Source organism: Labrus bergylta, chromosome 9, assembly GCF_963930695.1.
Source record: "Labrus bergylta chromosome 9, fLabBer1.1, whole genome shotgun sequence".
NCBI lineage: Eukaryota > Metazoa > Chordata > Actinopteri > Labriformes > Labridae > Labrus > Labrus bergylta.
The window spans coordinates 30,517,446-30,541,067 of record NC_089203.1 but is presented as its reverse complement, the minus strand read 5'-3'; the positions used below and the strand labels follow the sequence as shown (position 1 = coordinate 30,541,067).

The 23,622-nt window shown below is 45.3% G+C and overlaps 4 protein-coding genes across 7 annotated transcripts; 3 read left to right on the top strand and 1 right to left on the bottom strand.

The window, feature by feature from the left end:
• Positions 1 to 89: 89 nt before the first annotated feature.
• Positions 90 to 6,174, bottom strand: LOC110000066 (alcohol dehydrogenase class-3). Its single transcript, XM_020655244.3, has 9 exons — positions 5,980 to 6,174; positions 5,643 to 5,744; positions 5,289 to 5,439; positions 5,111 to 5,198; positions 4,803 to 5,022; positions 3,298 to 3,558; positions 2,931 to 3,063; positions 2,511 to 2,649; positions 90 to 1,912 (listed from the first exon to the last, which is right to left on the bottom strand). The coding sequence occupies exons 1-9, from the start codon at positions 5,995 to 5,997 to the stop codon at positions 1,885 to 1,887; spliced, it is 1,140 nt and encodes a 379-aa protein (XP_020510900.2). The 5' UTR covers positions 5,998 to 6,174; the 3' UTR covers positions 90 to 1,884.
• An 80-nt stretch (positions 6,175 to 6,254) lies between these two features.
• Positions 6,255 to 10,082, top strand: gar1 (GAR1 homolog, ribonucleoprotein). Of its 3 annotated transcripts, XM_065958787.1 has the most exons (8): positions 6,255 to 6,338; positions 6,696 to 6,904; positions 8,558 to 8,712; positions 8,849 to 8,908; positions 9,005 to 9,116; positions 9,341 to 9,490; positions 9,578 to 9,608; positions 9,653 to 10,082. In XM_065958787.1, exons 2-7 carry the CDS (start codon positions 6,709 to 6,711, stop codon positions 9,586 to 9,588), a joined length of 684 nt encoding a protein of 227 aa, XP_065814859.1. In that variant the 5' UTR covers positions 6,255 to 6,338; positions 6,696 to 6,708; the 3' UTR covers positions 9,589 to 9,608; positions 9,653 to 10,082. The 3 variants fall into 3 exon arrangements, with proteins under 3 accessions (XP_065814859.1, XP_020510901.2, XP_065814860.1); XM_020655245.3 differs by having other exon boundaries at positions 9,578 to 10,082; XM_065958788.1 differs by lacking the exon at positions 6,255 to 6,338 and having other exon boundaries at positions 6,694 to 6,760; positions 6,824 to 6,904; positions 9,578 to 10,082.
• Positions 10,083 to 11,073: 991 nt separating this feature from the next.
• On the top strand, positions 11,074 to 16,061 carry adh5 (alcohol dehydrogenase 5). The gene is made up of 9 exons (XM_020655243.3): positions 11,074 to 11,161; positions 12,633 to 12,734; positions 13,062 to 13,203; positions 13,292 to 13,379; positions 13,551 to 13,770; positions 14,665 to 14,925; positions 15,038 to 15,173; positions 15,645 to 15,783; positions 15,864 to 16,061. Exons 1-9 carry the CDS (start codon positions 11,144 to 11,146, stop codon positions 15,886 to 15,888), a joined length of 1,131 nt encoding a protein of 376 aa, XP_020510899.2. The 5' UTR covers positions 11,074 to 11,143; the 3' UTR covers positions 15,889 to 16,061.
• A 1,991-nt stretch (positions 16,062 to 18,052) lies between these two features.
• On the top strand, positions 18,053 to 22,860 carry eif4ea (eukaryotic translation initiation factor 4ea). Of its 2 annotated transcripts, none has more exons than XM_020655246.3 (7): positions 18,053 to 18,191; positions 19,079 to 19,182; positions 19,454 to 19,549; positions 20,164 to 20,227; positions 20,474 to 20,587; positions 20,823 to 20,962; positions 21,648 to 22,860. In XM_020655246.3, exons 1-7 carry the CDS (start codon positions 18,174 to 18,176, stop codon positions 21,760 to 21,762), a joined length of 651 nt encoding a protein of 216 aa, XP_020510902.3. In that variant the 5' UTR covers positions 18,053 to 18,173; the 3' UTR covers positions 21,763 to 22,860. The 2 variants fall into 2 exon arrangements, with proteins under 2 accessions (XP_020510902.3, XP_065815070.1); XM_065958998.1 differs by lacking the exon at positions 18,053 to 18,191 and adding an exon at positions 18,195 to 18,298.
• Positions 22,861 to 23,622: the final 762 nt, after the last annotated feature.

Genomic DNA, 23,622 nt, shown 5'->3' with positions numbered 1-23,622 from the left:
GGTTCCCTACGGGGAAACCGTTGTGAATAAAAGCACATTTGGTGCATGTTTTGCCGGGTTGAAATAATTAAAGTCGGGCTGCGCAGAAACACGGAGCAGGAAAGTTATTTTTCATTTATTATGGAAATTGAAAAAGTACAACAATATGTAATTTCAGACAGTTGTTCACAGTGAGCGAACACTGCTGCCTGTTCAAATCCTCCAAAATCCTTTTATCAACAGATTGAATGAAACCAAGACAACCAGCTTCCACAACACTAATGACTATAAAACATTTAAAGACAAAAGACAAAGGTACAAGTGTCTACATGTTTGTTTTGAGTCAATAAACTACGTATCCCACAATCCACTGCGAATGAAACCGCTTCTTAAATGTAACCTTTCTCTTTATTATAGTGTTTTAAATTGTTAAACAGGTGGTGTAATATGAAGTTTGTGTATAAAGAGATATATTTTATTCACTGCGGCATGACGAGGTTATTAGTACATTTCGTGATGGCTAATTAACTAGCTAGCCTGCTAGCAGAACTATCTGTCTGTGAAACATTACCATGGTAACAGCGAGCGCTACCAATCAGAGACGTCGTTGTGACACTGTGGTGGTGGGTAATGTAGTTCTTTACCCTAACATCGTGAATAAATCATGTTTTTATGAAAACGAGGATGCTATCATAGTAACTTGTCTCCTACAGGAACATAAACCATCGTTTCACACTTGAGTAGCTCGTGGTCGGTCTACCTGGGAAGGTTTTGACTTTATGGCTAATAATCAAATCCACTATGGAGAAAATCAGTGGGATTTGTATTTCTGGGACCACACTGATGAGCCCTACTCATCAATAATATTATTGTCTTTTATAAGAATACACAAAAAGGTTAAAGCGTTACAGTCAGAGACACAGGTAAAGAAAAACACAACAGTCCAACTGACACATCTGTTCATCATTATCCTCCAGAAGGTTGTACAAAGAATTGTCCATTCATCCCAAAACTTTTCAAGTTTTCTTTTGGAGATATAACTTATCTTTTCAAAAGCCAAAAACAACTGAGAGACTCCACAGGATGTCCACTTCTTCCATGAGCAGGCCATGCATCGTTTAGCCTCCAGGAAACAAACATTGAGTAGGCTAGATACTAAAATACTACTGAATAACTAGATTTATTTAGTATAATATTATTTATTTAAGAGGCACCTCTTTTTGACTGCACAGATCCAACTCCCACATACTGTGAAACAGAGACTCCTTGTGGACGCCACATTTAATGCATGTGTCAGGGATATTCGTGTTGAAGTAATGCAAACTAGCTGGAGTAATGTGCTTTCTGCCAAGCCGTTTGTAGGGTAATCTTTTGGACACTGTGTTCTTTGCACTGTTCTAAAGTCCTCTCGGCTGGATAGAGAGGACGTCATCTGTACCAAAAAGTGTTGTAAAATGAGACAGCTGGTTTTCCCTCCCCAGATGTGCAAGAGCTGTACCGTACCATTAATGTGTTCCTCGGGGGAATCATTTTTTGTTTGTTGGATTCACTTTTTTCCTTTCTGCATAGCACATCATTTTTAGGGATTACAATTGTTTGTAGATTCCATTACACCCCTGATGGGGAGATAGTCTTAAGATAGAAAACAGCTGCTCTAATTTTAGCTGCCAAGAAATACCAAATAAGATCTGGTAAACACTTGATTTCCTGATTACAGATGAGACTCTTCTTGCACATGTTTAAAACAGAGGTCCAAGGTCTGCTGAGCCTGCAGCCAGGTGCTCTTTGAAAAATGTCCAGACTAAAAACCCTACAGAGTTTTACACATAATTTAATTACAAACACATTGAATGTACTCGTACGTGATACTTTAAGGTATTTCCACTTTAAGGGGAGACTCTTCCTTCACCACAGGCTGATCACAGTGCGGATGCTACGAACAAAAACATGGGAACAGAAGAAACAAAGGTTAGGATATAATTTGATGAACAGATAGTGAAGTAAATCATTTGAACATTAAGATAAACATTAGTTAGTTTATTTATTATCTAACACACACACGATACTGACTGACTGAAACTATGTTTCTGGCTCCGTGAGGGGGAGGAGACGGAGAGAAACTCATGAAAGGGTTCATTAAAGTAAAACCTGCTCCTGACCAGGTTAAGGTCACAGACTCGGTTACCGTAGTAACTGACCCAGAGCTGATGCTACCTCTCTTTCTAGAACGGGCTGAGTTACTCCTCTTCTTTGGGTTTGAGAGACCCGCCTTTCTAAAATGTAAAACCCAGAGTTCCCCTTGTTTCAGGGTGAACCAACTCGGGGTTTGAACCGGACCTGCTTCCTGAAAAAGGCGTCTGGACTTCTACATGGAGTCGTCATCATCACATGAGGAACAGGTGGGTGATTCATACTTTAATCAAACCCCACACATGTAACGTTAAACTCAGCAATGACCAACTCCTTGACCCCAAATGATGCGTCAAAATAATCACAAACAGATCTAGTAACCCTGATAAGTCAGGCCTTACCTGTTCCCGCTGCTCAACAGGTCAAAGGCCTTATTGATTTGATTGAGTGGGAGTTTGTGTGTGATAAACTCGTCCAGCTGCAGCTTGTTGGCCATGTACTCATCCACCAGGTTAGGTACATCCTGCACACTCTTCCAACCTTGAGGAGAGGATGACGCACAAAACAGACATTAATAAACCCCTAAAGGAAAAGACACAAACAGTAAGTTAAATCATGACACAGAAAAATGACTCCTACAAACTCTCAGGATGTTGATTTTTGTTATAAAGCATTCAAAGCCCGTGTCATCTCCTCTTCAGTTAAAAGTTACAGGGGTCACTACACATCTCACTGATTGACCTTTAACCTCTGACACTTTGGAGTGTATTTTGACTTGTATTGAAGTATTATAAAGAGCATGATAACATGTTAAAGTTCACCTCCAAAATAAGTCCCCTTCAAGGTGCGTCCCATCAGGATCTTTTCCACCTTGACGCTCATCGTTTCTGTCTCATTCCAGCCAGCGATGACACACAGACCCCACGCATCCACTGTAGACTCAAGAGCTGCGGTCTGGGACAAATCAAAAATACTGCTTATTCTAAAAATGTACAAACTCATAGACTCCCATGAGTGTTGAAACATGTCAGTTGCACAATGAAGAGTTGTGTAATTGAGTGACTATTTTGTTTTTTTTGTGGAAGTTATGATGAAAGCTCTTTGAACATAAAGACTGACCAACCAACCACAAGTCACACTGTGGAGCCTCGTGGTCAATCTGATTCTGAACACGAGCGAGACACAAACCATGACAGACGGACTTCCATGACACTCCAGAGCAAAGTCCACCCCTCCCTGGGTCATCTCCAGCACCACCTCCTGGATGGGTTTCTTATGATCTGTGGGGTTGACGCAGTCTGTCGCTCCGAGCGTCACGGCTTTCTCAAACTTGGCGGGGTTGATGTCAATCCCGATGATTCTTCTCGCCCCCGCAGCCTTGCAGCCCATGACGGCGGCCAGTCCAACAGCGCCGAGCCCGAACACGGCACACGTGGAATCTTTCTCCACCTGGAGCAAAAAGAATGTAACCAACAACAACAACGCCTGACGAGATCAATCCCATTTATTTATAAAGCACATTTAAAAACAGCAACAGCTGACCAAAGTTCTGTACATGAAACAAGAGAGCAATACAGATTTTAAAAAAATTAAAATAACAAGGCAAAACTCACACATACAAGTTTGCCTACACACATGCAAACAGAATACTAACAATATAATTAGATAATAATATTGCAAGACATTTGATAGAAGTACATTTGAAAGAAGTATGTGCAACCTCACTAGGACTCACAGGCCAACGTGTAGAAGTGTGTTTTGAGGCTGGACTTAAAAGATTCCACAGAGGGGGCAGACTGAGGGAGGAAGGCTGTTCCACAGGCGAGGGGCCTTGACCACAAAGGCCCTATATCTCTATTACCCTATATCTTGTTTGAAAATATATCGCTATATCTTAAAAACTCAATATATTTCCCAGCCCTATGAGATCCACAGTTTCCCAAATTGCCAAAATTTCATACTAATTTGGATAAATCTACAGTTTTTGATGACGATGCACCATCGTCTTTTAAATCGGAGGTGTGGAAACATTTTGGCTTCCCCAAGTCAGAAAATGAAAGAGGTGAGAAACCTGTGTGCAATTATTGCAAGAAGACGGGGAAGCACACAAATAGCACAACCAACATGATGCAGCATTTAATCGACACCACAACGAGAAGCTCAAATCACCTCCCCTTGTCGTGTGAAAAAAACAAACATTAAAAGGCCAAACCACACTGACAAGCAGCCTCGCTCGCCCCAAAGTGCAGGAGAGATTACAAAGTGTTCACATGAAAAACCTTTTTCTGTCATAATTTGTCTCATTTTGTAAAATAAATCTTGAGAGTCTTATCGTGAGTTGAGTGCATCGTTACATCTCCAGTAGACAGAGGGGGAAGCTCTAGACTGTTTTACTGACATTAATGAAAAGGTCAAACACTGTCGCTGCATTTTGGACATATCAGTAGAAACTTATAGTACAGTAGGAGGTTTCCTAAACAGCCTGTTTGTCTCCTGTGTGAGCTGCATCGAGTGGGGAGAGGAATCACTAAAGTCCAGTCGTGTACAGTAAACACGGCTGGCGGCAGTACAAATACAAAAACACTTTCTTCCCCTTTAGATAGAAACTCTAATCTCAAATGTTTTTAAACTGTGTCACATCTTCATCCCTCTTATTCTCAGAACAAAGCATACTCTTCACCTTTGTCTCTTACCTTTCCGGTTTTAAGAGCAGCACCGTAACCTGTGGAGACGCCACAGCCGAGCAGACACACCTTATCCAGCGGTGCATCACTTCTTATCTTAGTGAGCGAGCTATCAGGGACTACAGTGTACTGAGAGAACGAGCTGACTCCTAGAAACTGAAACACCTGTTGATCCTGGCAACTTATCCTGCTCGTACCGTCTGCCATCACACCGGCTTGAGTGTTTGCCCTAAAAAAAAAACCACACATAGTTATAAAGCACTGAAGCTAAAGTGTAAAGGTGAGTGTATGTGTGTGCACAGAAGTGATGAAAGCACCAGTTCTTCCTGCAGTGGTTTGTTTTAAGACTCTGACATCGATCACATTCCTGACACTGTGGCAAGAAAAGAGGAATAACTTGATCCCCTGCAAAACAAACAAACGGCAGAAATGCTTCTTCAGTCAGTAACACAAAGTAAACACGAGCTCATTTTTTTTGTGAGCTTCCAAATGTACCCGGAGAGAAGGCGGTCACTCCTGGCCCGATGCTCTCCACGACCCCTGCTGCTTCGTGGCCGAGCACCAGCGGGAAAGGTCTGAACCTCATCCCCTTCTCCCTCTCATACAGGTGTTCCCAGTCTGTGCGGCACACACCTGTGGCAACAACCTGCACACACAAGTCCATGTGGCAGTTTGTTAATCATACAACAAAGGAGACTAACAGACAGAGGAAGTGGCATCTTTTCTATCAGCATCATGAAGGGAAGTGAAGGTTATCAGCTGTTACCACAGGGAAGCGTGCAGATAAATGTGGAAATGATACACTCATGTTTTTCTGCATTGCTCACAAACATGTGGAAAGCAGCTGACCTTTATTCTGACTTCTCGTGCCTTCGGTGGAGCGACCTCCACATCCTCAATGGTCAGGGGCTTCCCAGGCTCCCATGCAACAGCTGCCTTGCATTTAATAACCTGGCAGGGAGACAGAAACGTGTGTTTGTGAGTCACGGTGTGTTTGTAGAGCTGCTTGCAATTGTAGAATATAAATGCAAAGGGGGGTAAGAATGTTGTTTTGCAGAAAAAGACAAATTAAATGGAGATGAAATACAATAAAAGTTACTGAAAGCAGCAACAGATTCACTTCCTATCACGGCATAACTGAAAAAGCAAACAGTGAAATATTATGGAGGTGAAGTTTGTTTCTTACCTGACCAGCTGTTGACATGTTTGTTTCCAGATTAAATGTCCTAAATTCAGATTTTCTTCAAGAATGATTTCTTTACCGTAATATCCAAACGTGTGCGCATCACAAAGTGACAGCTTAGTGTAAAAGGAAACAGAAACTGCAGTCTATAACCGCACTCTGACTGAACTCTCCTCTTCTGTCTTGTTGAGTAATCTCGATTAAAAACAGTCTGCTCCTTTAAATACGATGAAGCGCGAGGTTCAGCGTTTTACGACACTTCCCCCCACACACGCTGGTGAGCACCTTTACGGCAGCTTGATCACACGTGTTGTCGTCGCATGGGAGCCGCTCGCAGCAGCTAGCACCAAGAACTCACCGAAGTAATTCTTCTTCTTCTTCTTCTTCTTTGTTGTTGTTGTTGTTGTTGTTGTGTGTGTGTAGTTTAGTAAAAGTTGTTTACATTTAGAGTGAGTATGAAACATGTTGGTGGTTTATTTTTTTGTTTTTGAGGAAATGCGGATGGGTTTTGTAGTTTGGATGACTGACTCGAGCTAGCATGTTAGCTTTTGTAGTTCTGCAAAATCGACAGGCTTTAAACGTTAAACGCGATTCTTTTAATCCCCCGCGTGTCTTCGTGACGTCAGGACGTGATTGTTGCGTCTAAACAAAGAAACGTGTTTAATGTGTCCTCTGGACTTGTTTTTGTTTGTTCCCCCTCCTCGTGTTCATCACTGAAGACCAGGAGCCAGCATGTCTTTCAGAGGAGGAGGTGGACGAGGTGGTGGAGGATACAGAGGAGGAGGTGGAGGAGGATTTAACCGAGGTGGAGGAGGCAGGGGAGGAGGAGGATACAGAGGAGGAGGAGGTGGAGGAGGGTTTGGACGAGGTGGAGGCAGAGGGGGCTTCAACAGACAGCAGGACTACGGCCCTCCAGAATATGTTGTTGGTAAGAACAACACAAACACAAACACAAACACAAACACAGCAGATCTCTGAGCTCACTACAGAACCAGGAAGCTCGAGTAGAAGAAAGAATCAAAAACTACTCGTGTGTGTGTGTGTGTGTGTGTGTGTGTGTGTGTGTGTGTGTGTGGGGGGCAAAGTGGGATTAATGTTTGCTATGAGGTGGTTTACTCATACATGCTGCTAGGTACGGTGGCTGGGAAGTTCAAACCACAACGAGGGGGGGAGGCGAGCAGCAGAATTCTAGACATGTTGTAGTTTCTTGGATGATGAACCATACATGCAAAACTTTTTTTAACAAGCTCTGTGAAGAAGTTACAAACAGATTGCAGATATGTTCCTCACAGCGGGAGACTCTCCCTGTCAGACAGGAGGGGGGGGAGGGGAGGGGGGGGGGTCTACTGAGGTAAGACACTACATAAGGAGAGAAACCTGGAAGTGGCTGATGAAGCTACAGAGTCCTCATTAACCTGCTCACATTGGACTGTTTGGCGTCCTGCGGGCATGACATTTGTATGTTTTCACGTTTCTGCTCAGCGGTTCAAGAATCCGATCAGAGAGGCTTCAGGTAACTCTGCTTCAGGTAACTCTGCTTCAGGTAGCTCTGCTTCAGGTAGCTCTGCTTCAGGTAGCTCTGCTTCAGGTAGCTCTGCTTCAGGTGAGGGTGGATATCAGAGCTGGGCCTTCACACTGATGAACTCTTTTTAAACACCACAATAACCTGTGTTTGAGATATTTAAAGATAAACTTTATTGATCCCCCGTGGGGGAAATTTGTGCATTACAGCAGCTCCAGAAAACGGGACGGGAATATACTTATAAAAAATAAAAATAGAAGTTAAAAACAGATCAAACATATTTAAAAAATACAATAATGTAAATGAGAAATGACACAGTAACTTGTTCTTAATGATGGACCATATCAACGATGAGAGAGGTGAACACATGTTGATGGAAGAGGATGTTGTCTGGGAGGACGGACTAACTGCAGGGTAGAGGGGCTCTCAGGACGGGGGATCCGGCTCGAGCATAATGCTGCCCACGGTCCAGACCGAGCCGAGACTTAGAGACAGACATTTAGAGACTTAGCTGAGACAAACAGGGTGAAGAGATGAGGAGGGAGGGTCAGAGAGCTGAGACAAACAGGGTGAAGAGATGAGGAGGGAGGGTCAGAGAGCTGAGACAAACAGGGTGAAGAGATGAGGAGGGAGGGTCAGAGAGCTGAGACAAACAGGGTGAAGAGATGAGGAGGGAGGGTCAGAGAGCTGAGACAAACAGGGTGAAGAGATGAGGAGGGAGGGTCAGAGAGCTGAGACAAACAGGGTGAAGAGATGAGGAGGGAGGGTCAGAGAGCTGAGACAAACAGGGTGAAGAGATGAGGAGGGAGGGTCAGAGAGCTGAGACAAACAGGGTGAAGAGATGAGGAGGGAGGGTCAGAGAGCTGAGACAAACAGGGTGAAGAGATGAGGAGGGAGGGAGGGAGGGAGGGTCAGAGAGCTGAGACAAACAGGGTGAAGAGATGAGGAGGGAGGGGAGGGAGGGAGGGAGGGAGGGTCAGAGAGCTGAGACGAACAGGGTGCAGTGGGACGGCCTGGTATAAGTCGGCTTGTCAACTTCCTGTTTTCTCCACCCTGCAGCACTGGGCGAGTTCGTGCATCCATGTGAAGACGACATCGTGTGCAAGTGTACGACGGAGGAAAACAAAGTGCCTTACTTCAACGCCCCCGTTTACTTGGAAAACAAAGAGCAGATCGGGAAGGTGGACGAGATATTCGGCCAGCTGCGAGACTTCGTATCCTTTCTCACGTTCGTCTGTTTATTGTGCCGTCTCTGGACCCCTGCTGTGAACTCTTACCGAGGTCGACCTCTCGGGATGAAACATGTGTGTCAGTTATTAATCGTGTTTATTCCTTCACCTGCCTCTTCAGTACTTTTCAGTCAAACTCTCTGACAACATGAAGGCGTCCTCCTTTAAGAAGATGCAGAAGGTACAGAAGGAGGCATGATTTTTAAAATGATTTAACTTCCTGTCTGCGGAGAACTTTAGAATAATGTGCTGCCGTCTTTTCTTTTTTTTTTTTTAGTTCTATATCGATCCAATGAAGCTCCTCCCACTGCAGAGGTTCCTCCCAAGGCCGCCAGGTGAGAAGGGTCCGCCCAGAGGAGGCCGAGGCGGGAGAGGTGGCGGTCGTGGAGGTAAGGAGATAAAAGTGAACACATTCACACCCTGATAAAGAGTCCATCAGAAGTAACTCATCCATTCACACACCACTGATGAAGCAGTGGGAGCAACTTGGGAGCTGGGGATCGAACCCCCGACCTGCTGGTTGAGAGATGATCGACTCTACCACTGAGCCACAGTACTTTGAGCACAAACTGTTAACGAGTGTTGATCATTCTTCCTCTGTTTTTGTTTCCAGGTGGATTCCGGGGTGGCAGAGGTGGTGGTGGGCGTGGAGGAGGCTTCGGAGGTGGCGGTCGCGGTGGATTTGGAGGCGGTCGAGGCGGAGGCGGGCGTGGCGGAGGAGGAGGATTCCGAGCGAGAGGAGGAGGAGGACGTGGATTCAGAGGTAAGTCCTTATTTCAGTGTCTGACATGTCAAGTTTTATTTTCTTCTCCTCTGGAGCTACATGTTTGTTTTCTTGACTTCCTGACAGGCGGGTATTGATCGCACAGCGGGCGTCGCACAGCGGGCGTCGCACAGCGGGCGTCTCACCGCGTGGGCGTCTCACCGTGTGGTCGTCTCACTTCCTGCTCTACAAGGAAAAGGCCCAAACGGCGCTGCTGCTGAACTCAGAACATGGACGCCGCCTCTTCTTTTTCAGGACTTGAATGAACTTTATTGTTTTATTTTTTTGTACGGGCCTCAAACGTTTTGATGGATCTTCATTGTTTTGATTTAAAGGTTCAGACAGCGAGGATCTCGACGTGAACATGGCGTGCGTCATTATCCTTTACCCAATGTGTGTCGAACTGTTCGGCTGTGACATTCGTTTGAATGCATCACGATGTATTCAATGTCTCGGTTAAAACGAAGACTTTTCTCTCGTCCCCTTTATGTGCTGTTCTTTGAAAACATTTTAAATATCCATACTTTGTAAAATCTTACGCAGAACATTGTACATTTTGTGTTGAAGGCCTTGATTAAAAGGTGCTTTGTAAGTCTCGTCTTCTTTGCTTTAAGTCTCTGAATCAGAAACCCAAACAGGTGTGCTCAGTCACGTTTCTCAGAATCATTTACAGACGCTTTCATCCAGAGAGCAAGAACAGAACGAGCGAGCAGAGAGAGGAGACGACGTCAGGAATGGAAACAAACAGCTTTGAGTTTGAGGTTTGTTGAAGGACAAGAAGAAGAATGTAGAACGATGAGAATAAAAGCAAGAAGGGAAGATTTAAAAATAAAAATTCTGCATAGAAACAAGTAAAGGAAAGTGCTTTTTTAAAACTCTCAACAGGCTGTGGCGCCCTCAGGTGGTCTGGGGAGGGTACTGCACAGCCAAGGAGCTGCAGGATGAAAATGCCCAAGTCTCCATTGTGTGTACTTGAGTCCCGGTTGGTTGGTGGGGTGGAGGTTTCTTGTTGCTTTAGTCTCTCTCCTGATGTTCCCAGAAATGACACACAGACTTCTGGAGGTTTGTTTGGGATTATATATCTAGAGGAGAAGATCCCGACTTTTCCCCACCTGATATTTGGGACATTTTTCACCTCTCAAACACAAATCACATGTTATTATTAAAACGGAAGGAGGAGGTTCATTTTGTCAAATTACCATCATCACTTTTATACTCAGGTTTCTATATCAACTAAGAAACAGCAGATTAGATCTTTATTTGTACGTAAAATCAGCTCTCCAGTACGACAGAGGATTAGGGCCACGTTAAAAAATAAAAATAAAAAATACATTTCGAGATTAAAGTCATAAATGTACGAGAATAAAGTCTTACATTTAAGAGTTTAATCTCGAAATTATTATTTTTTTTTTACGTGGCCCTAATCCTCTGTTGTACTCAGACTGTAAATATTAGTAAAATAAAATATTCTAAATTATAAATAAAATATTATAAAGTTGTACTCCAGCTCTGAGTTCATAGAAAACAAACTATTATTTTTCTCCGACGTGCTTACGTCACGCGTAGCCTATAACTCCTCGTTCCTGATTGGTCCGCGTGGTTACTCCTTTACGGCCGCGCACCTCCTTCCCCTCTCGTGCCCGAGGAACGAACATGGAGACAGCTGGAAAAGTGAGTTCATTTCTCGAGATATCTTGAACGCATGATTCATTGTTTGTGAAGGTGACGTGAGTTTCTTTTGTTGTTTACCTGCATGAGATGTCTTTGTTCCTGCTCACGTGTGCACACAGTCACTTCCGTTGAATGAAGCAGAACAGAGATTCACTTTGGACTCTGCTCGGCTGCAGCTGGGATTACAAAGTTTCTGCAAAGCTCCTCCAGAGAAATGTGTTTTTACATTTTCAAGTTTTCTACTGAAGATGAAAACAAAGATTTGAGATAAAGCAGGTCGGTAATCCAAAAGCTGAAGTGCTGGAAATCTCAGAGGTCACGGTTTTAGGTAGAGTTCAAAGTGCAACTCCATAATGCAACTACGGCATGGATAGTAACGGATGCTGGTAATAATACTTTCCATGTAGAGCACTTTGCAGGAGCATTTTAAAAGAGACCGTCACAGCTGCAGACACAGAAACATTCAGACAAAAACAGAAACACGATGAAAGAGCTGAAGAGGAGCTGGAAACATGGAAACATGGAAACATGGAAACATGCTGTGGTGAAGCCATCTGTAAGTCTGTAAAGCTGAGTCATCTGAACGGAGAGAGAGAGAGAGAGAGGCTGTTTCAGAGCCGAGGTCCCAGATAAAGCTTGATCGCCCTTTGACCTCGGCCTTGACCCAGACACGGTGGGCGGGCCTAAGCCAGAGGTCTTCTGGGGCAGCAGGGAGTTAAAAAAGCACGTTTCTGCTCGTGGAGCTTATTAGAAACATGCAGAGGCTTTTTAGGTCGGGTACAATCACTTCTATCTGAACCACTTCTCTTGACCGCTTCCATCGCTGCAACACCTGTTGACCTGATAACTGCTCTCATATCTGACAAACCGAGGGGCGTCCAAAACGGCCGTGTGGGGGGTGTCTTAAAAGCGCCTACCTTCTCTGGTCCAAACAAATCCAGAGCATTCAGGAGCAGAATCTAAAGTTAGAAGGAGGACATACTGGCTGCTGCATTGTTGTCAGAGAAGCCAGCACTTCAACATAGCATGTTTCCTTAATGATCAGAGAGTAAGATACCTTTATCATCTCACTCTCTACACAGCTCACTGATTGCACATTTACAAGAAAAAATGGCAACACCTAAATCTTCTTAGCTTCATTCTTTAAGAAGTCAAAAAGATGGATGTCCAAAGTCACACAGAAAACTCCTGTAAACTGTCGACGAGTTTGAAGGATTGCTTTCACGTTTTTGTTGGACTTGTTTCTTTCCTTTGTGCCTGTCTTATGAAATACATGTGCAAAGTATTTATATACAATTTAAATTACAGTTTCAACATTAGTCCCACCTCTGACAAAGCTAATAACCAATCATAGTTGATGATTTTGTGGTGGCCAAGAAGATTTCTAACAGGGCCCATGCCGCCCCTCTGGTCACGCCCCTGGTCAGTTCATTGATGTTAAACACAAACACTGTTTTTTTTTTGTCCTCAGGTGATCAAGTGCAGGGCAGCTGTAGCCTGGGAGGCTGGGAAGCCTCTCTCCATTGAAGAGGTGGAGGTCGCCCCGCCCAACGCCCATGAAGTCCGCATCAAGGTACAACAAACCGACACAAGCCTTTTTTGTTTCTTGTCTTCTCACCCTGACGTGAATACAAATGAAGAGTCCTGACTCACACACTTCGTCAGACGGCGCTGCAGATTCTCATGTGGTCATGGGATAACTTTTAACAGTTCAGTCTTTGATCAGTCGTCCCTGAAACAAGAACACATGGGGCCCAAACTTCACAGCTTTGGAGACAGACTTGTTTTCTGTAGATTTTTTTAATTTCAATGAGCCTCGTGTTGAGGTGATTCAGAGCTCAGCTCTTGCATCTCTTGCATCACGTCTCATTTGAACTGTCTGTGACTCTGCTCCTCTCAGATCTTTGCCACGGGGGTGTGTCATACCGATGCGTACACTCTGAGCGGGAGTGACCCCGAGGGACTGTTCCCCGTCATCCTGGGCCACGAGGGCGCTGGAACAGTCGAGAGCGTCGGGGAGGGCGTCACCAAATTCAAGCCAGGTAGTAAAGCTTTCAGACGCGTTGTTGACGTTCATACTTTTAATGCTTTTGTGAACAAGAGCGTCTTATTTGATGATCGTTCCCCCAGGTGATACCGTCGTCCCCTTGTATGTGCCGCAGTGTGGGGAGTGCAAGTTCTGCAAGAATCCCAAAACCAACCTGTGCCAGAAAATCAGGTATGATGGAGCTGCTGCACAAGTGTGTTTTTTCTTTGTGGCAGAACTTGCATCCTCAGAATCTGAACTTTAAGCCTCAGGCGCTCCGGAGCAAACGAGTCAAAGCGCAGTCATCTTCACTCTGAGCGTCTGAATTCAAGTTTCATTTTTTTGTGTGCTTCCTCCTCTCAGGGTAACCCAGGGCCGGGGTCTGCTCCCCGACAACACCTCGCGCTTCACTTGCAAGGGAAAGCCGGTGTTTCACTTCATGGGCACCAGCACCTTCTCTGAGTACACGGTGGTCGCAGACATCTCTCTGGCCAAGGTGAACGAGAAGGCTCCTCTGGATAAAGTCTGCCTCCTGGGATGTGGCATTTCTACCGGTTATGGTGCTGCTCTGAACACCGCCAAGGTGAGTGAAACAAAGACCGTGCTACACGGGGATGGTGCGTTTTGATTTTACCTCGGAAAGCGAGGGCATGATGTCACCGTGAGTCAGCTGCGTTCCAGTGACGAGTGGGCAACAGATGACTGACTGGTCGATGCTCTAAAAGTAAATGTGTCATGTGATGGTTAGAGTTGAGTCCACCCGTCTGCCAGGCGATCACAACACACTACATGAAAGCGTGCATGCAGCGTGCTATTTCAAAAACAGACTCCGAGTGTATTTGAAGCAGAGCAGGGCGTAGTGGTGCTGCTAGCTCGCTCTGGAGACGGATTGTGGCGCCCGCTGTGGAGACGGGAGCATTGACCAGAGAGGCAGCGAGGCGCTGACGGACTGTGTGGAAATTTGACCTGAGCAGCTCCTTTTAGAAAAAGTGAAGGTTCAAGGTTCTTTGTAAGAATCCGCCTTCAGGCAGAGCGACGGGGGCGGGATTCTTTGTGAAGCGAGAGAACGCCGTCGGAGAGTTGTGACACATTTAATTGTTTAAAGCTCGTTATGCAGAACAAGTTCACCCAGAGGACACAAAGAGAAGAGAGGAACGCTTTGTGTTTGTTTGTCATGTTTCACCCTGAAGTGGGTCAGCCTCGCTAATCATGCAGGTTTGATGTTTTTTTTTGGGGGGGGTGAAGACGCCAAGAGGGTCTGTTATTCTGTTTTCAGAGAAATGATTTGTACCCTAGAGTCTCATTTTCCATGAGTTAAACAGTAGAGTTTAAAACATTTCTGGTGTTTTTACAGAGAGCATGACGACTTACCCGACCGCTTTGTCTCTTCAAATGTTCTTGTTCTCGTCTTCGCCCCCCGACACTTTCTACATCGAGAACAGTTCTCACGCTGCCGCTCTCCCTCGTGCCCCCTCAGGTCGAGCCCGGTTCAACCTGCGCCGTGTTCGGCCTCGGCGCCGTCGGCCTGGCTGTCATCATGGGCTGCAAGGTCGCCGGGGCAACCCGCATCATCGGCGTGGACATCAACGCCGACAAGTTCGAGAAAGCGAAGGAGTTCGGCGCCACCGAGTTCCTGAACCCCAAGGAGCACAGCAAACCCGTCCAGGAGGTGCTGGTGGAGATGACGGACGGAGGAGTGGACTATTCTTTTGAGTGCATCGGAAACGTGCAGATCATGGTGAGAGACGCCGACGCCATGGGCGAGTTTAGTTTACTGAACAGATTAAAACCAGATTCAGCTTCTCATCCACATGTTGTTGTTGTTGTTGTTGTTGTTGTTGTGAACACAGAGAGCTGCTCTGGAGGCGTGTCATAAAGGCTGGGGTGAGAGCGTCATCATCGGCGTGGCCGGCGCTGGACAGGAGATCTCCACCCGACCGTTCCAGCTGGTGACGGGCCGCGTGTGGAGGGGCACAGCCTTCGGAGGTGACCGCCTGCGTTTCTAAATGAAGAGGCGTTCAGAGTGACACGTCATACTCACCTCCTCTTCCATATTGAAATGTTTGAGCACACACTCAGAGCTTCATGCTGAGTTTACACTGGAGCAAACTTTTCTTTCTAACCCGACAGCACAGACAGCACGCCTCACCTCCAAAAATAAATCTTGAAAAAGAAGTTGATGTGCAATACGTGGATTAATAAAAAAAAAAAATTGTTGACATTAACAAAAACATATTTGCCCCTCCCCCACCTGATTTGATGTTCTGACGTGAGCAGGCGTTCATGTGCATTTTACAACTCGGAATCTCGTTTTTTCCGATTTGTCCGACAGCACATGAATGCAGCGTTAGTCTCCTGCTGTGAGGAGCGTGTGAGAACGACCAGCTCAGGAGGATTTAAAGGGGCAGTCCTCCTGAAATGATGGTGATATTTGTTTTTGATGATCTTTACTGTCAGGCTGGAAGAGCGTGGAGAGCGTCCCTAAGCTGGTGGAAGACTACATGAACAAGAAGCTGAAGGTGGACGAGTTTGTGACCCACACTCTGCCCTTCGAGAAGATCAATGAAGGCTTTGACCTCATGCACGCCGGAAAGAGGTGACGTGTGTGCGTGTGTGTGTGCGTGTGCGTGTGTGTACGTGTACTCATCCTGTTTGTTTGTGTTTTCCTCATTGCAGTATCCGCACCGTGCTGACCTTCTGAAACGTTGACGTCCTTCACGACTCGGCCTTGAAACCGTCTAACCCTCACAGCTGCAGCACTTACGACTTGTTTTGACGGCGTTGCTTTCTTTCAGTGTTAGAAGACAATTTGTAACGGCACCGCACACGTTTGAAACAAAAACAGTGTCATTAAAATGTTTGAGTTGGTGTTCACTCTCCTGTTTGTCCTTTTTGTGTCTCGTTAGCTGAATGATGAGAAGACTGAGGAGTGTTAACAATCAGCTGTGCATGGCCGAGCATCTCATTATAAATCACAACATTCATAACTACTGCTCACAATGATCTCAGCTGTCATTGAATGATGATAAAACGGGTGTTTGGGAAAGTGATGATAATAATAATACATTTTATTTAAAGGCGTCTTTCAAAACTCTCAAGGTCACCTTACAGAGCAGAGATAAAAACAACAAAGTAACAACACAACAATAAAATTAACATTAAAAACACAAATGTACAGGATGTAAAGGAGTTATGAGAACGGGTGGAGAATGATCAGACTGAATATGCCAGTTTAAAAAGATGTGTTTTGAGATGAGATTTGAAAATGGAGAGAGAGTCGATATTACGGATTTGTGGTGGGAGGGAGTTCCAGAGGTGGGGGGCAGAGCGGCTGAAGGCCCTGGACCCCCTGGTGGGCGGGCAGGTGGTGCAGTGAGTTGAATGGAAGAAGAAGACCTGAGAGTGCGGGTAGGTGTGTTGATGTGCAGGAGTTCAGAGATGTAAAGTGGAGCGAGGTTGTGGATGGCCTTGAAGGTGAAGAGCAGAATTTTGAAGGTGATGTGATGTTTAACCGGGAGCCAATGAAGCTGCTGTAGGACAGGAGTGATGTGATTAACAGAGGGCGTTCTGGTGATGATGCGAGCGGCAGAATTCTGGACCAGTTGAAGTTTGTGGATGGACTTGAGAGGGAGACCAAAGAGAAGGGAGTTGCAGTAGTCAATGCAGGATGTAACCAGGGTGTTGACGAGGATGGCAGTACTGCTGGGAGTGAGGGACGGGCGGAGGAGATTAATGTTACGATGATGGAAATAAGCAGACCGGGTGACATTATTGATGTGAGCTTGGAATGATAGTGTGCTGTCAAGGATGACACCCAGACTCTTAACCTGAGGGGAAGGGGAAACTGAGGAGTGGTCAATAGCCAGAGAAAAACTGTCAAGTTTGGAGATTGTTGATTTGGTGCCGATGAGGAGAAGCTCGGTTTTGTCTCTGTTTAATTTGAGGAAGTTGAAGGTGAACCAGGATTTGATTTCTTGCAGGCAATCAGTCAGTGATGCACTGTTAGACTGTGCAGGAGTTTGCATGCACATTTGAAAGCACTTTAAATTGTGACATCTTCTGTCTGTGTCATTAAAACATTCAGCTGTCGGTGCCATTATCTTGTGTTGTAAAGAAGATATGATTGTGTGTTGAGTGTTAGTGCACGCATCACACTTCAGGCCACCCCCTGCAAAGAAGTCAAGAGCCCCAGTTGGGTTCGGCCCAGTCAGAAAGAATGGACAACACGCAACCCGCTGACATCACTATCAGCTGAATTCATTAAAGACTGGGATCCTTCAACTGGACTACAAAAGTCTTGACTTCTCTCCTGAAACCGGCTTTGGAGCATCGACTGACATCTCCTCCTGCTGTCCTAACTCCTTATTCCACATGCCTGCCATTTAAATCTTGTGTTTTTGGGAGATAGGACGGTGGATAGAGTCAGAAATCGGGGACAGAGAGCGAGTGGAAAGTGGCTACAATCTGCCATATTTACACGTTAATGCTCATCAATGTGCACAGTCTCTATTTTAAATAAATTAATAAACATTCGGGAAAGGAGCCACAGGTCAGACTTGAACCCGGGCTGTCTGCTTGGAGGACTATAGCCTCCGCCTATGGGGCAAATGGGGGTACACACTTACCACTAGATGGTTATTTTGAATGCACAAAAGAAAGTTAGAGATGATGTTCAGGTATTTATTTAAAAAAATACTCTGCATTTAGTGCACATTTAAAAACTAGATTAAAAAATGTATACTACAAAGTAAAAGTTAACTTCTCCTTAAAACCACTTTGGGAAAACTTAATCTGTGCATGATGCTTTTTATTTGTATTTTTATAACAGTTGAAGAAAGTACACAGTGTCCCACTCACTCCCACATCGGACCTGCATGAACCTTTTTAATCCATCTTCTTGCGCATGCGTCATGGAGAGTACCAGATGGTCCAATCAGCTATTTTAACAAACGCCAAAAAGAAATCCCTTATTGTGAGTTCCTGAAGATGGCGACCGCTCTGCTGGTGAGTGTCCTGCGACAGCCAGCTAACTAACACAATACGTTTTAACTCGACTTCTCAAATGACTCAGGTGGAGACAAACAGTTCAGTCACTCCGTAAACTTCGGCAGGTAACTTGAAGTCGCTAGCTAAAAGTTAGCAGACCTCTGCACTAAAACTTACTGAAGTGAGTTCATATTTAAGGTTCAGCTGAGCGTTAACCCTCGTTTGGATGTGTATCAATCACAAGAGCTGCGGATGAAGTGTGGCAAACGCGCAGGGAATAAGTTATAAACAGTGTGTTTGGGAGTAAAGGGGGAGGATACCCGAGTCTGTCGGTACACCGGTGTAACGCCGAGAAATGCACCCCTGCCTAGAATGACACGCACCCCCCGAAGTGTTTGAAAACAGCGTCAGGCAGATTTTGTGATGACAGCAGAGCAGCTGAAGTTTTGTACTTCATAAATTGTGAGTGTCCTTAATGGGGGTCTGCCTTCATTGTGTCTCACATGAGTTGTCCCGCGGGGTGCTTGCTATTCTCGGCAGGGGTGCATTTCTCGACATAACACCTGTATGACTGAGGGGGATGTTTCCTTGCCAACCGTGCGACGTGTTCCTCTCAAACCTGCTGCTAAACATTGGTGGTAGAAATCAGGTGTATGGGGTCTGCTCAGAGGACTGTAACGCCTAACATCACTTTATGCCTTCCTTAAACTAGAAGACCTTTAAAAATACTTCATTCTCATTACTGTAAATCCTCCTAGACCACCAAATAAAATGTATCTATAAATTAAATTTATCACCCAGCCCCGTGGTCAGGACATTAATTTGTTAGCTGCTAAAGACCCAAATTCAAACACACGGACAAAAATGAGTTTTATTTTCCTTCTTGTGTTGCTTTTGTTTCCCAGGTGTCGGCTTCAGTTCCTACAAATCCTGAAAAGGAAAAATGTGTGGTGATGATTCAAAAGGTTCTGAGTCCTGAAGCTTACATCAAGCATCCATTACAAAACAGGTAAGACTTTGTATTCCTCTCTCCATCAACAGAGTCGACAAGTTTAAACAGTGCTCGCTGCATGTACGCCTTTTCCTCTAATCAGCTACGAGTCTTAAAAGAAACTTGGATGTGAGTTTGTGTATTTCATCTCAAATACCCTGGTGTGTTTTTTTTTTTTTTTAGATCTGTGCATCTCCTCCTTTGAAACAAGTTGTTAATGAGCAGCATGATTAAAAACAAGGCTGTTAGGCATCAGATGGTTTTGAAGTAACTGTGCTCTGATTGGCAGGTGGGCTCTTTGGTTTTTCAAGAACGACAAAAGCAAAACATGGCAAGCCAACCTGCGCCTCATCTCCAAGTTCGACACGGTGGAAGATTTCTGGGCGTAAGTTTGTAACTGCTTCATACGTCGGTGGAATCACACATGGAGCCTTTCCCTCCAACAACAAGAAGAACTCTTCAAATGTGTTTATTTTAGATCTCCTTTGTATTCCTCTCGTTGCTGTTGTCCGCACTTCCTCGTCCGCTGAGGTGGAGGTCGGAGCAGGATGGACGGCGGTGGTTGTAGGGACGACACAGTCCGATGGTGGTAGCTGGGCGACAGGGGCGTCGGGTGGCGGTAGAGCCAGATCACCTCGCTGTAGGTCGGTGGAGCTCCGTTGTTTTTTCCAGGCAGAAAAACAGTTTGACCGACACTGCTCCGTTACTTTTTACTGCGTGAGGAGGATGAGGGTACAAGATACGATCTGCATATATTTGGAAAAGAGCGCCGGTGCTGGCACTCCGGAGGGTTCCTCATTAAAGGGGTCACGCTGACCATCATCTCCTGTGGTCATTACCCCTAATATTGACATGTACCTCATTCAACGCCACCTCCAAAGAACAGAACTGTCGCTTTAACCTCTGAATTTTTTATACTAGCAGCCTTGATGTATTTTCAGTTGTTGATGATGTATAAAATTCAGATTCATAAGGCCACATATCCTCCGCTCTTTCCAGATTATACAATCACATTCAGCTGTCCAGTAACCTGATGTCTGGCTGTGACTACTCGCTGTTCAAGGTAAGCGTGCCGTCATCGCCGTCTGAATTGATCTGTGCAGCGTGGTCAGTTTGTCATTGTCTGTATTTCATGTGAGTTTGTTTTTGACCTAAAGTCCTGTGGCTTGAGTCTGACTGACCTCTGAGCCTCTAATCCAGAGTGAAACTTGAACCCTGGATCTGAAATCTCCAGGTCCACAATAAATGAGCCCAAATCATGAAAATGATGCTTCTGCTGTTTCTAGCTCTGAACTGTGTTTTTGAGCAGGATGGCATCGAGCCCATGTGGGAGGATGACCGCAATCGACGAGGTGGTCGCTGGCTGATAACGCTCTCCAAGCAGCAACGCAGAGCAGACCTGGACCGGTTCTGGTTGGAGACGGTACGTTCAGTCCAGATGAGGTGTGAACGATGGCTGCATTCCATTTAGCTGCTCTGGTTTAACCATCCTGGTATTTAAAGTGGCGTCTGATCGTCGACGCTCGCTGTGACGCCCGAACAGACCGAGCCATCGTTGGCGTCCTCGACACCGCCTGTGCTCGCCCTCCCGTGAACGCTCTGAATGTCTGCTGTGAGAGAGGCCCGTTAGAATAACGAGCCGTTTGTTTCTCCTGCAGCTCCTGTGCCTCGTGGGCGAAGCCTTTGATGACTCCAGTGACGACGTGTGTGGCGCCGTCATCAACGTCCGGGCCAAAGGAGATAAGATAGCGGTATGGACCACGGACTTCGAGAACAAAGAGGCCATCACACACATAGGGTGAGCTCAGGACTCAACACGTTCTCAAGACATGTTAGAGGGAGGAGTCATTGATGCCTCGACCACATGTCGGCGGGCAGTTTTGTTTAAGTTGTTTCTGTGTAGACGGGAAAACAGATTTTTGTTCTTGTAATGTCACGCTGTCCGCCGGCTTCTCCTCCGTGTGATGTCATCATGCGACGCTGTCACTTCTGTTGATATGAGATTCGTGCGATGGCAGACGTAACCATGAATTTTTTTTGAAGCGCAGGAGGAAAAAATACCCGCCTACATGTGGACTCATGTAAAGGGAGCATGTTTTTCTTAAACATGTGGTCAGCGTTCAGAAAAGTACTCGCCCCTCAATAGTGACCACTTCAGCTTAACAGCGGGATAGTAGACCCACGTGTTACTGTAGCGGCTAAGCCTAACCTTAAAGCCACTGAGGGGCGGCGCAGACGGGCTGATTTATGCAAGTGCTCCCGAGCGCACAGCAAGCGCTTTTCTGCCCGGAAAAAACCGCTCGGTGGACACGGGGCCATTGAGTTTATATTTTGTATTCAAACGGCTCATTACAGTTGGGATGTGACCTTTCACCCCTGGGTTTAAATGAATGTTTTCAGTGGACTGCGTCTTAAAACGACTCGAAGTAAAGTCGTTTGTATTTACTGACGTGCGCTCTTTGTGTTTCTCTCGCCCTCTGTAGGCGAGTGTACAAAGACAGATTAGGAGTCCCGCCAAAAGTGGTCATCGGGTACCAGTCACATGCAGACACGGCCACCAAGAGCGGCTCCTCCACCAAGAACAAGTTTGTTGCCTGAGGACAGACGACCGCCATCATCGTCTTCATTCTTCTTCTTCTGTTTAAATCTTCTCTAGTTTTTTTCTTCTCCGTGAATGTGACCGCCGCGTTCGTCCACAGAGACACATCTGGAGCGTCCATCTCGCCGTCTTTGTTGCCACGTTACCAAAGCCTTTGTTTACCATTAAGGGGAGATTCGTGCCGTTACACATGAAGCACATTTTGTTGTTGTTGTTGTTGTTGTTGTTGTTGTTGTTTGTGTTGCCGGGCTGAAGAAGGGTGTAAAAAAAAAAAAGAAAAAAAAGAAAAGTATTCTGATGTCGAGATTTGATTTCAGCCGCGCTTGAATATATTTATGGAGACTTTGTTCTTTTTCTCCGTCCCTCAGTGTGAAGTGTTTAATTTAGAAAAATAAAAAGAGGAAGACGATGAAACTGAGTCAAAGACAGGACACCTCTGGTTACGACCCGTAGCGTTTAGTTTCATCATCACGAAGAGTAACTCAGCGGACTTCCTCCGAGTTATTGTGAAATCAAATCAAAGAAATTCAACGTGAACGTGCAGATTTAAAATCCTTTGACATGTCGGTGCTGCCGTCTCTCAGTTCGACTAACCATTTAAAACCTCCTGCATTCCTGTTAGAGCAGCTGGTGCTACATTTAAGACGAGATCCTCCGGTCGCCTCTTTGCTCAACGTTTGGTGCGACGCTAATCAAATGTCGCACCTCATATTTTGCACTTGAACGACATCTGTATGTGACACTACACGGCTCGTACCTGTCAGCTGACTTCTCCCTGACACCTGCATCTCTAGACTCGGACGATGTCAGTAGGAACATGATTTTTTTTATCACTCTATATTTTTGGAAAGGATGATTTCCCCCCCGTTCTGCGGAGTGCACGAGCCGGACGTTGGGTGTAGTGTTGACTTTAAAAACGGTACGAGTGCATGTGAGATTTGTTTATTTGGTGCTCTTTAAATTATGTTTACATTTTGTTTCCACAACGACTCTGTGAGGAGGGATCGAACCGTGCCTTGACTCTGACTTCCTGCCATTTTTTTGTCTTTCAGCAGTAATTTGTAATCAGAAGTTCTGTAAATAAAAAATGTACAGTGGCGAGTATTATTATTATTTCTTTCACGAGGTGTTTTTTATTATCGAATCAGAATTATGTGCACGATTTTGTATGAAAAAGAGGTGCTGCACAATGTAAGCTAAAGGCAGGTTTTTTTTGAATAGGTGTGTATGTGACTCCCTGTGCTTCTGCAGCCAGCCTCTAGTGGACACTCAAGGAACTGCAGGATTTTACACTTCAGCATCATCTTCATTTTTCAACACTGGAGTGTGCTGCTTGAGTTGAACATGTGATTTCTTTTTCCAAAGCTTTATTAGCTGTTAGGCAAACACTGGCTTTGTATGACTGGTTGCTTGCTGTGTGTCACATCATTAGGTAAGCACTTCTCACCTTCTAACCTCTTGAGACATCGCTCCTCTAATTTCCACTTACCTAGGAGAATGTTCCTTGATTGATCGCGTCAATTACAGGGCGGTGTATTTCAGAGAAGCAGGCGGGGCTGCGGCTCTTCAACAAGATTCAATGGAAGTCAGATTACTTAAAGCCCTTTTTTTTATAAAGGAAGGACTCCCGCAATCTGTGCAGCCTCTAATAAATTTTTATTTTTTATATTTAAATACATGCTGCTGTTTTTATCCTGCACTACAACAAGCCAAATGCAACAAAATTTCGTTCTTCTCTGCACTGTAAAGTACAAGTTTGAATGACAATAAAGAAAGTCTAAGTGTAAAGGTGAGAACCGACTGGTGGAATGAATCAATGCTGCTGAAGCTTTCACATGAATCCCTTCAAATAGAGAGCA

What these genes read in the sequence shown, in the direction of transcription:
- LOC110000066 (XM_020655244.3), bottom strand. An exon ending in CACGAGAAGTCAGAATAAAG is followed by an intron (nt 5,440 to 5,642) that starts GTCAGCTGCTTT and finishes TTGTGTGTGCAG; the next exon opens with GTTGTTGCCACAGGTGTGTG. An exon ending in CTGTTGAGCAGCGGGAACAG is followed by an intron (nt 1,913 to 2,510) that starts GTAAGGCCTGAC and finishes TTTTGTTCGTAG; the next exon opens with CATCCGCACTGTGATCAGCC.
- gar1 (XM_065958787.1), top strand. Translation starts at nt 6,709, where the DNA reads ATGTCTTTCAGAGGAGGAGGTGGACGAGGTGGTGGAGGATACAGAGGA. An exon ending in CCTTTAAGAAGATGCAGAAG is followed by an intron (nt 8,909 to 9,004) that starts GTACAGAAGGAG and finishes TTTTTTTTTTAG; the next exon opens with TTCTATATCGATCCAATGAA. An exon ending in GAGAGGTGGCGGTCGTGGAG is followed by an intron (nt 9,117 to 9,340) that starts GTAAGGAGATAA and finishes TTTTGTTTCCAG; the next exon opens with GTGGATTCCGGGGTGGCAGA.
- adh5 (XM_020655243.3), top strand. An exon ending in AACCTGTGCCAGAAAATCAG is followed by an intron (nt 13,380 to 13,550) that starts GTATGATGGAGC and finishes TCCTCCTCTCAG; the next exon opens with GGTAACCCAGGGCCGGGGTC. An exon ending in CTGCTCTGAACACCGCCAAG is followed by an intron (nt 13,771 to 14,664) that starts GTGAGTGAAACA and finishes GTGCCCCCTCAG; the next exon opens with GTCGAGCCCGGTTCAACCTG.
- eif4ea (XM_020655246.3), top strand. An exon ending in ACCGGTTCTGGTTGGAGACG is followed by an intron (nt 20,588 to 20,822) that starts GTACGTTCAGTC and finishes TTTCTCCTGCAG; the next exon opens with CTCCTGTGCCTCGTGGGCGA. An exon ending in GAGGCCATCACACACATAGG is followed by an intron (nt 20,963 to 21,647) that starts GTGAGCTCAGGA and finishes CGCCCTCTGTAG; the next exon opens with GCGAGTGTACAAAGACAGAT.